This window comes from Lates calcarifer, linkage group LG17, assembly GCF_001640805.2.
Source record: "Lates calcarifer isolate ASB-BC8 linkage group LG17, TLL_Latcal_v3, whole genome shotgun sequence".
NCBI classification, from domain to species: Eukaryota; Metazoa; Chordata; class Actinopteri; family Centropomidae; genus Lates; species Lates calcarifer.
This window is the reverse complement of record NC_066849.1, coordinates 23780862-23791689: the sequence shown is the minus strand read 5'-3', so window position 1 is coordinate 23791689 and position 10828 is coordinate 23780862. Positions and strand designations below refer to the sequence as shown.

The 10828-nt window shown below is 40.4% G+C and overlaps 1 protein-coding gene and 1 non-coding gene across 4 annotated transcripts; both read left to right on the top strand.

Annotated features, from left to right (window-relative positions):
• The first annotated feature begins 23 nt into the window (after positions 1 to 23).
• trnah-gug (transfer RNA histidin (anticodon GUG)) lies at positions 24 to 95 on the top strand. Its single transcript has one exon. It is a non-coding gene; the product is annotated as a tRNA-His (tRNA).
• A 1815-nt stretch (positions 96 to 1910) lies between these two features.
• On the top strand, positions 1911 to 10775 carry depdc1a (DEP domain containing 1a). Of its 3 annotated transcripts, none has more exons than XM_018670852.2 (12): positions 1911 to 2104; positions 3264 to 3529; positions 3672 to 3816; positions 3977 to 4101; positions 4327 to 4457; positions 4731 to 4778; positions 5144 to 5281; positions 5766 to 6749; positions 7779 to 7951; positions 8148 to 8324; positions 8515 to 8721; positions 9091 to 10775. In XM_018670852.2, exons 1-12 carry the CDS (start codon positions 2057 to 2059, stop codon positions 9226 to 9228), a joined length of 2580 nt encoding a protein of 859 aa, XP_018526368.1. In that variant the 5' UTR covers positions 1911 to 2056; the 3' UTR covers positions 9229 to 10775. The 3 variants fall into 3 exon arrangements, with proteins under 3 accessions (XP_018526368.1, XP_018526367.1, XP_018526370.1); XM_018670851.2 differs by having other exon boundaries at positions 5745 to 6749; XM_018670854.2 differs by lacking the exon at positions 5766 to 6749.
• The last annotated feature ends 53 nt before the right edge of the window (positions 10776 to 10828 follow it).

Below are 10828 nucleotides of genomic sequence, written 5' to 3'. Positions count from 1 at the left end.
GTAAATCGTCCAAGGGATAGCTCGCCGTGATCGTATAGTGGTTAGTACTCTGCGTTGTGGCCGCAGCAACCCCGGTTCGAATCCGGGTCACGGCAGTTTTTTGAGGACACGTCAGAATTCGTCAAACAGAAATTCTATTTAAAATCTACCTTCGAAATTGTTCACGTGTCCAAAATATAAAATTACGTTTGCAAGTGAAAGCTCTCTGTTAAAAATATAACTTTACCTGTATTAATGCAGTATTGTATAAACTGTACTATGTTTTACACACAAAAAAAATCTGCATTCATTCATTAGTTAATTAACAGAAATTTCTCAAATGTGAATATTTGCTGTATTTATGTGTATCTATGATAGTTAACATTTTGGAGGTTTTGATACAAAACCTCATTGTCATAAAAACAAACTGTCTGAATGTCATCTTGGGCCTCACAGAATAATGATGGACACTCTCTGACACTTGGATAATGAATCAATTAATGAATGACATAACTGTCAGATTAAGTAGTCTGTTTAGTAACTGCACTTAACTAGTTACTAAACCTGGACTCATGGATCAGGTTGTTATGTGTTTATGTGCTTGATCCTGAACTCAAAGCTCTGTTCTATTAAGGGGGTGGAGACGACATCTCTTATAACGTGTATCCATCTTAAGCACCAGATACTCATGATGACCAGCTGGGGGCAGCCTTGCTCATAGGTTCAAAATAAGTCTCTGCAACTCATTGGTCCAAAACATTCAAAATCAAAGCCTTGTGCTGTATTCAAGCTTCATGTATCATTGTCATTTGCGATAAATATTGAGGATTAGGATTCGATTTTGAGTTTTGTAAAAGGAGGTTTTCCAGATTAAATTAAAATGTTTTATCAGTTCGTTATTACTTGATCTTCATCATTACCTTTTTAGCACAGCAGAAGTTTTCTCTTGAAAATGCATTACTGCACTATTTTAAAGAATAGTATTTCAACAAGGTATCTCAAATGTCTCTAAATGGTGCAGGTGCAGTGCAGCAGGATTTGTTATCTCTAGTAAAATCATCAGTTTCACTGTCTGGATGGTCAGACCTAACAACTGTGTGCTGAATATACACAAGTACAATGATAGTTATACACTACAATACAATGAACATTAGTGGAAATCAGATAAATACTGTATACTAAAAAAGTTGTGCAGGATTGTCCATGGATATTAGATAGTTAAATGTACATTGAATATATTTATAATCTGTGAACTGTGTATTGTCCTGGGAATAGTTTTGTACTTTATTGTACTGTATTGTTTTTTGTTTTGTTATTATACTGGCCTTGTGTCTATGTAATATCTGTTGTGCGTACTCTGCTTTCACAGTCTTGATGTGTGGTAAACTACCACATCAACCCTGAGAGTGGATTCACCCTCAAATGGTTGGGCCACAGCAGATTTACAGCAGAAAGCTGGATTTATAGTGGGTAGTGTACCGTTTGCAGACATTAACATTTCTATAGCAGTGGCCAGAGTCAAACCCACCTTCCAGTATCTGTTCCTTTGAAAATGTCTCTAACCTCCACTGTCTTTTGTCTGCCCCTCACCATGCTATCTTTGCCTGTTAAGATATGCTAATGAATATGCATTCATCCCTAAAGAGCTTAAAGAGAAGCAAAAAGACAGAATGAAGTGAACTTTCTTCAACCTGGCAACCCAAAAGTTGCTCTTATTAATGGATTGTAACTAATCTACGAAGCGTAAGTAGATTACATAGTCACCATGAATAAAGCCATTCATTACATCTTAAAAACCCTTTATAACTTGTGCCTTGCTGCTTCACCATTTGTTTTGAACCTTCATCCTCTTCGGTTCGAGAGCTGGTCACGTGACTCGCGTATCATCCAATCCCGTGCGAGGAGACGACGGCTCGTAATTTTGAACAGACGGAGCACAGCCAGGCGGAGCTGAGTGAGTATCACAGGAGCTGGTAGAAAAACACCGAGGAACTCCTTCCCCGAGTAATGGATATTTTTTACCTCTTGTCACATTGAATGAAGTGAAAACGTTAGCGCTGTCTTTTGTGTGATAAGCATGAGTTCTCATGTTATCACCCCTGGACCGTACCGAGCCACAAAACTGGTAAGTTTAAACGTTGGCCGTTAACTAGCAAGAACTGGCTAACAGCTAATTCATGTGGAAAATTGTGGTCAGCGGTAGCGTTTTTTTTTTATGTGTCTTACACTTTCTTGTGGGTTTTTTTGTTAAATGCTGTCACTTTGTTTTATTAGTATTATTCCTACTATTTGCCAAGCTACTCTCCGAGTTGTTGAATACCTTAGTTAAATTTCAACCCACCAAAGAGCAGCGGTCTATTATTGAAATTGCTCTCTTTTTTGTTGTTGAAGATTTACACGCCTTATTTTTACACAGTTTTTCATACTTGCCAGTTTAAGTCAGGCGGCGAACAATTTAAAAACCGCAATTGTATAAAACAGAAAAGGAGCTAAATCTGTCATTTTAAAACCTGGAACCAGCTAGAGCTGAAACAATTAGACAGTTAAATTCGACTTGTTAAATAGAAAAATAATCGTTGACTTTTTGGTAATTGAACAGTGGCTGGTTTTTTTTCTCTTAAGAAGAAATTGTCCAATATTTGCAGATTACAGTGCCCCCCAAAAAAACATTTTTTCTTTGTCATATATGGAAAATTGAATATTTGGTGGCTTTTGGACAAACTAAACGAGACATTTGAAAACATTGCCTCAGTTTTGCAACGTTTTTGGTAATTTTTCACACATTAAAAATTTATAAAGTAATATTAGTATAATCATCAGAATAATCAGTTATCCTTAGAGGCTGTAAATTGTTGGCATTTATGGTCCTATAAATGACTTAAAAATTGTTGTTGATCAAGATTGATCAAAATACTGATCCATCAGAGCAGAGATTTCTTGCACAACTTCAGCTACATCCTAGGTTCATAAAGAAGTGAAGTTGTCTAAAATTGTCAAAATTTCAGAAAGTAAGCAACACTTGTACAGTAAAGAACAACTTTATTATGGAAGCATACATGTTTCAACTTGTGGGCACTGGATGACCCTGCTGAAGGACCCACCCAGGACTTGTTTGTAGCCCTCCAATCAAACCCTCTTTCTTCGGTGGTCCTTAGATTGATGCTGTCAGCAGTGTCCCCCAAGATAAATAGTCTGAACTAACAAATTACTGGGTTGTGAGACATCAGGTCAGCCTGACGTGGATAGGTTCGTTTGTACTAAACTCTGTCTCTGTCCTCTTTCAGTGGAATGAAGTCACTCGTCTGTTTCGGGCTGGCATGCCCCTCAGGAAACACCGCCAAAACTTCCGGCACTACGCCTCCTGCTTCACCGCCTCTGCTGCCGTGGATTGGCTGCATCAGCTGCTCCGTAGCAACAGCAATTTTGGCCCAGATGTCACCAGGCAACAGACAGTACAGCTGCTGAAGAAGTTTTTGAAGAACCATGTGATTGAAGATGTGAAGGGTCGCTGGGGCACTGAGGATCTGGAGGACAACAACTCACTGTACAGGTAGGCAGGAGCAGTCCTGGAGAAACTTGAGGAAGTTATTTAAAAGACGATGATCAAATTCAGTTTATTCACAAAAAACAAGGATGTTGATTGTGTTCCCTGAAGCAAAATTATGCAGTCCATGTCCTCTCTCCTTCCACAGATTCCCCTCCACTTCTCCTCTAAAACCAATTCCCTGTGCAGCTCCCGCCTCAGCCCCTGGCTCCATAAAGAAAAGACCTTCACTCAGGGACAAAGAGGGTTTCTTCAGGTTTAGGAGTATCAGAAAGCACGAGAAGGAAACACAAGTGAGCTGGAATTATTGTGAATTGTTGTATTGGTTTATGCATGATTTATCAGTCAGGTTTGGACAAAATGCCTTCTGGTTGTGGCAGTTTGAGTTTAAATGTTAAAAGAAATAAATAAAGAAAATGTAACATTCATTAATTTTTTGTTTGTCCCTTTCAGGAAAATGTAGATCATGCCCTCCAAGCAGGGGATGAGAACCAGTCAGCAGGAGAGCAGCAGGTGCAGAGACGAGAGCTGACAGTTGAGGACGAACGTGACATCTGGAGAGACATCACCCTGATCCAGTATAAACACTGAGCCGAAAGCCCCTTTACATTTTTGTTTCATACACCTCTGCTGTATAGCTTAGTTTGTTATTGTTGAATTTACAAGTGCATCACAAAGTACACATCGCCTTACCCTTTAGATAACATGTAGAAGGAGGACCAAGGAGAACAAATCTGATGCATATGACACAGGCAAATGTTAATGTCCACATGCTTAGAAGCATTTTCTTCTTGCATTTCCAGCTTGCAGAGGATTCTGGGTGTTTCGTCTCTTGATGAGGTTTTAGACCAGCGTTATGTAAACCCACAGAACATCATTCATAATATGACCAAAGTCAACAAACATGGAGTGGTCACACTGGATGATAAGACAAGTAAGTTTTTTTTTTACCAGCAAAAAAAACATTTACATTACAAGCAAGCATAAAAAAATCATCATATACTGCAGTGATGACTAAATGTGTTTTCTCTGCTCAGCCTTTTTAATTGGACAAGACTTTCACTGGATGCTTAATTTTTTTTTTGCCATGTACAGTCCAGTAGAATATGAGCACTGACCACATGACTTAAATTATTACAAACAGCACAAAATAGTGTAACATCACAATATAGTGATGACCAGTCTAATCTGTCATGTATCTCTCTAGATGACCTTCCACACTGGGTTTTGTCTGCCATGAAGAGCCTGGCTAACTGTGAGTAGCAGCAAAATACATAGACAAGTGTCCTTCATGAACATTGTTAAGAACTGAACACCTGGGAGAAAAATACTGATATAATGTTTTTGTTTTTCCATTGATACATAATTTTCCAATGCCTACATTTTGACTTTCCAAAGCTTGACATAAATGCCTTTACACATGCCTGCATATTCTTGGAAGTCCCATCAGTTTTTAACACTGACTATTTTCTGTCGATATTTCAAACTCTCTGTGAAGTCAGGAAATTTAAACTTGTACATATTTTTGTTTGTGTTGGGTTTATGAATGTAATTTGAGTCTAAGCTTTAGGATGTCTTTCACTCTCGTGATGGCTGTGGTAACGTGCTATTTATTTCCAGGGCCGAAGTACGACAGTGCACAGCCGTCTTATCCCGGCTTTGAGAGAGATGTCTTCAAAACAGTGTCTGATTACTTCTACAGTCTTCCACAGCCGTTACTCACATACGAACTGTATGAGCTGTTTATCAACGTCCTGGGTAGGTCGACTACTTCCTGTTACTCCTGATCAGATAAAAAAAAAAAAGCAGCTAAATGGATGTCCTTTTGAGAAGCTGCTTGTTGGTGTTGTGATACAGTGAAATGATGCAATCCAATATCATGACAGAAAATTTCAGGATCTTGTTGCTCAGTCACATTGACACTCTGTTTCCACAAAGTGGTGTTCTGGTTTGACCTCTAACAGTGCATTTTGACCCCTAACAGAGGTTTTGGTTGTCACTTCTGTGTGTGGAGTCCTAACAGCATTATGAAGAGCTGTACTCGCTCTCTTTGTTTTGTGTATGCTTGTTATGTGTTGTCTCTGACCAGCTGATTGTTTTGTATGTGCTGCAAAGGTTTAAACTAACTAAACCTTCTCCCTCCCTATTACTATCTGCTTGCGCTGACACTCTGCCTGCTCCGCTTACCCCTCTCTGCCTGTCCTCCTGCATCTGCTCTCAGTGTTTTGTGGGTATGTTGCAGCACCCACCACGCTACAACGTGGGAAACGTAAGAAGCCTGACCTTCCTTCAGTCCCTCCTCCAGCCAAGGCATCGTTTCGTTCCACAGAGTGTCTCCTCTTGTCACTGCTCAGACAGGGGACATGTGATGAGACAGAATCACCCATGAGAGAGGTGCTTGGTGGGAAACTTCAGTCACGGCTGGCGGCACTGAAAGGAGGTGGAGCTGCTGACAGTCAGTTTGGTGGCAGCTGTATGAGCCTGAGTACAGTTGTTTCCGCAAGACCTCGGACCAGGAGTTGCTCACTGGAAACCATCCTCGATGACTCTGCCCCTCTCACTCGGCAACAGCTGTTTTTGTCCAATGACAGCCTGGCATCCTGCACCCATAGCAACAGGAGCCAGGATAACAGTCCTGCCTTCACAACACCCCACAGTGATTCAGACTTTACATCTGCATCCAAAGCAACCCCTGTTATTTGTGAAAATGCTTCAGGAGGTACAACTAGGAAGAGATTATCTGTAGTTTCCATGGCTGGGCTGTCAGTCGCACAAAGGTCGCGTCCCTTGAGGCCATGCAGCGTAGGCAGCTGCCTTGACATTGTCATAGAGACCAGAGAGGAAGATGTCATAGAGACCAAGTGGCAGGGTCGCGCAACCAGCTGCCTCAATGTAAACACTCCTGCAGACCAGCATCGCTCCTCCACAGCTTCACATCCTCCCTCGTTGCCTTTTCATCCCTCCTTTTCTTCCTGTCATCCTTTCTCCTCCTTTTCCTCAACTGCTATGGCCAAAGTACAAGGGTCTCATGCTACTACAGGACCCAGTGGGCCCAGGCCCGCCTCCAGTACCTCTAATCTTAGGACACTTCCTGCCCCTGCTGTTGTCCGGCGCTGCCTCAGCTCTATGGACGTGTCCAAGCCATCTCGACCTGTTTCACTGTTCAAACCTCCTGTCTGTGTGCCCACCAGCAGCACCCAGGCCCCTCAACCCAAACCTGAGCACAGTAAGACCCGTTGCCCTCTACCTGTCTGTCTGCTTGTCTGTTGATGTCTAATCAGACTAACTCCATCTAACATCTAACCACAACTAGTATGCAAGGTTCTTACTGAGTTTTAAATTAAAAATATGACTCCTGTGGAAATCAAAGGGTAAAGTTTAGACGTCAGCTGAAAAATTATTTCACTTTTTGGTGATCTGTGTTGCTTAACATTTCAAAGGTTTCCGTAAACATATTTAAGAACTGCTTCAAGGAGCACAGAGATCATTTGCAACTTGTTGCATGGTGCTTTAAAAAAGAAAATAAACCAGGTAGTCCTGATCCAGTGCCATTTACTATGTATCATATCAACCTTAATTAATAAAATATGGTACAGGAAGAACATTGAAAATACATATTCCAAAAATGGTGTAGAGAATCTCTTAGTGATCTACAAAGTTGGAAAACTAAATGTTGGGTGGTGTAAAGTAGGAAGATATTCCGTGCTCACCAACTGCACCGGTGACTGGAAGATGTATAAATGAGAGTACAGTTTAGCATATCTGCAACACACCTCCCAGCCACCAATAGCAGCACACGTTCAGCAAGCAAAGGACACCTGCCTTTGTAGGTTGAAATGTTTCTACTACAGGGAAAGTATGTATCCTCACTATTCTTCCCATAACATATCTTATGAGGTTATGTGTGACTGAAAAGTCCAGGTTTACGGGGTTATCCACGCAGGACTGTGATGGATGTTATACAGCCCTGGACCAGAGCTATGCACAGGATGCACAGGCTTTTTAATATTACAATACATAAAACATTGCCTTTATGAATCTCACCTGACTCATTTTGCACTTTAGCTGTAGTTTATTAATCTTATCGTTCATCTATCCATCCAATCCATTCATCCATCATCTAGTGAAAGGAATGTGGCAGTGATGGATGAATGTGGCCATGAAGAGTGGGTCTAACTTCATTTTGTTCCTTTACAGATTGCACTGTAGAACTGTATAACTGAGTGTGTGTGTGTGTGTGTGTGTATATATATAGGTGTTCTCCAGCCTCATTGTGAGCGTGTAGCCATTGAGGCCCTGCAGCTTTGCACCCTCCTACTCCCCCCTGCCTCCCGCAGGAAGTTGCAGCTCCTCATGAGGATGATGTCACGCATCAGCCAGAATGTGGACATGCCTCGCCTCCACCCTGCCATTGGCACCCGAACTCTGGTGAGGAACTTAATTGTTGTTCTCCTGTAATACTAATTTCCCCCCATGGTACTCAGTTTTACAGTCACAATTACATTTAGACATACATTTAGATTTTTCTTTACATTTATTAACTGATCTGTCTTAGTGACTGGTTTGACAATTTGTCTTTATTTACCTGTATCTCGATCTGTTTTCTGTGATTCTCTGTTTTCAGATGGTTCACACCTTCTCAGGTTGTGTCCTGGGCAGCGCTGAGGAATGCGATTTGGATGAGCTGTTAGCCACCAGGCTGGTATCATTTCTAATGGACCACCAACAAAACATCCTCTCAGTTCCTGATTACCTGCTCAGTGCTATCAATGACCACATACAGTACCTGCGCACAGTACAGGTACACCTTTTTAAACTGTTACAGCATAATGCTTCCTGGGTGCATATGGACAGTATAAAATGTACCAATATAAAAGCCTGAGTAACTGAACAAAAGTAGTTTTGTCAAGTTTTGGCTTCATTTGTGTTGATATACAGGAAATCAGCACAAACAAAGAGATGTGTTTGTTTTTTAACTGTCCTGACTCCAGGTCCCCATCGACTATGCTCCTAATATCGATTGTACCGCTCCAGTTTGCGCTCCAGTTCCCGTGTTCGCATTCTGTCGTCAGATTAGTGGTGCTGAATTTGAACAGCAAAAGCTGGAATCTTCTCAGCAGGCCATGGAGGAGTTACTGGAGATCCTGCTGACAAACCAAAACATGACTGAAAAGGACAGACGCAAGAAACTGAAGCAGGTAACAAAACACTCCACCAATGCTCAGTCAAAAATTGTGTTAGTATTTTCACATAGTAATCAATTTAACTTTTCTACACCAAAGGAATAAACTTGTCATTGTCTTATTTAAATTTCCTGTTACTTATTGAACAAGATATATGCTTAAACCGATTAGCTTCTTTTCCACAGGTGTTGATGCCAGATGGGTATCTGTCTTTTGTTGATTTGATAACCAGAATAAGTTCATATTTGTCCCAGGTACCAGTTTGTCTTCAGCATGTATCTTGCAGTTTTACACCATTGCTGTGTTTTTAGCTATTAGATCCTTCAGATAATACTAAGTTTAGATTAGCTTAATCATGGATCTTAATGTCTCTGTTTCCTTCAGTTTCAGAAGCAGTACCCAGACATCTACAGTCGTCGGTTCCCCCCCTCAGACAAGGAGAGCAGAGCAGACAACAAACCAAAGATTAAACCTCCCCTCCTCAACATCAAGAAGACCAAAGTTTTCAGCATCAGGAACTAAACCAGCCAACTGTGATCAGTGTAGAAGCCACAGTCATTACGTCATTTTTGCTGCACTATAACTGCACTGACGCTGTGCTCCTGAGAGAAGATTAGAAAAACTCTCTTCTCTTTGCAGCCATTAACTTAATGTTGTTACATTGGAAACACTGTTTTTCCTATACTGTGTCATTTATGTGGTTATATGAGAGTTAATGCAGGCTTCTACAATGGTTTGTGTGTGTATTCATGTTGTGTATATGTTTGTGATGTGTGTGACAGCTGGGCAGGATGAAGGCAGGTGGACAGACAGTAGTTCCTCCTTAGAACAGTTTATACTGATTATTGTGTTCAAGTGTAACATGTTTTTATGAAGCAGGATTTTTGTAAAAAATGTTTTGTTTGTTTAGTAAGATTTGTGTTCATTTGGATCAGTTTACCCATCTCATTCTTATCCATCTTCCTTCTCTGCTGCTAGCTAAGCTAATATTGTGTGTGTGGGTGTTGGTGGGTGTGGCTTCAGAGTGCATTTTGGGAGAAAAATATGCAATTCTGGGATCACTGGTCCATATGGGAATAACTAGATTATAGATTAATTTATATGAATGATGGCATTGGGAGCTTTGCTAGAAATGCTGTTGCTTGAGGTGTTCTTCTTGTGTTGACTCTTTTTATAGACTTAACTAAAAGTTTTATGTCATAGATTCTCAAGGTTTTTTTTTAATGTTTGTTTAGTGTTGAACCTTTTATGTTTCGTCGCTCTTGTCTTTTGCCTCTTTGGCTTTCTTTTCGTTTGGCCACTATTGCTTTCATTTGTGTGGTGTGTGTGTTTTTTAAAGGAGCATTTTAACAGTGTTCTCTAAGGTTTTCTGCAGGAGAGACGTTTTGATTTTCACAGTCTCAGATTTTTTAATATACAACTTAGTTGTTCTAAATCTGATTTGGGAGATCCTTTCACCTTTTTTTCTTGTGTTTGTGTGTCTCATCAATCCACCCCTGCTTAGTTTATTGGATAGAAAAATGTTTTGCACTGGGTTTAGGCACTGTGAATGGCCACCAAGCTAATGTCAATCATCAGAATGGTTAATTTATGCATATTTAAAGCATACTGGACTCCCTAAAGAAGGTTTCAGAGGTTTCCAGGTGGCTGATGTTTTGGGGAACGTTGCTACAGCTTATACTTAAAATCTCATCATGTTCTCTCAGCATCTGCCGCATCAGCATTTCTGTGGCTACAGGCTGTATGATGTCTTGTGGTATTTCATTGATGGGTATTAAGCTGAAGTGCAATGTAGAACCCAAGTGTCTGAGGAATTGTAACAAATGTAACTTGACTCAATGTCAAACTTTCTGTTTTTATTTGTCTTAGGCTATATGAAGTATTAGTTCTACCTTGGTACATGTTTGTCTATACCTCAGATCAAGTGGTGTGTGTGTGTGACCATATATGCACTCATCAACAGTGTTTTTTGGCAAAGACTTTTACAGGGGAATGTATATTATACTCCTCCTCTACATTGTTTACTATGCAAAGTTCTGGGAAATAAACCTGTTCAGTTGTTCTATTTATATGGCTTGGTCCTGTTTGTGATTAGAATTGTAAAATGAAAGTCTATAGTTGT

Coding starts and splice junctions, on each gene's coding strand:
- depdc1a (XM_018670851.2), top strand. CDS start 2,057: ATGAGTTCTCATGTTATCACCCCTGGACCGTACCGAGCCACAAAACTG. Junction 2,105..3,263: donor CGTACCGAGCCACAAAACTG/GTAAGTTTAAAC, acceptor GTCCTCTTTCAG/TGGAATGAAGTCACTCGTCT. Junction 7,952..8,147: donor CCATTGGCACCCGAACTCTG/GTGAGGAACTTA, acceptor CTCTGTTTTCAG/ATGGTTCACACCTTCTCAGG.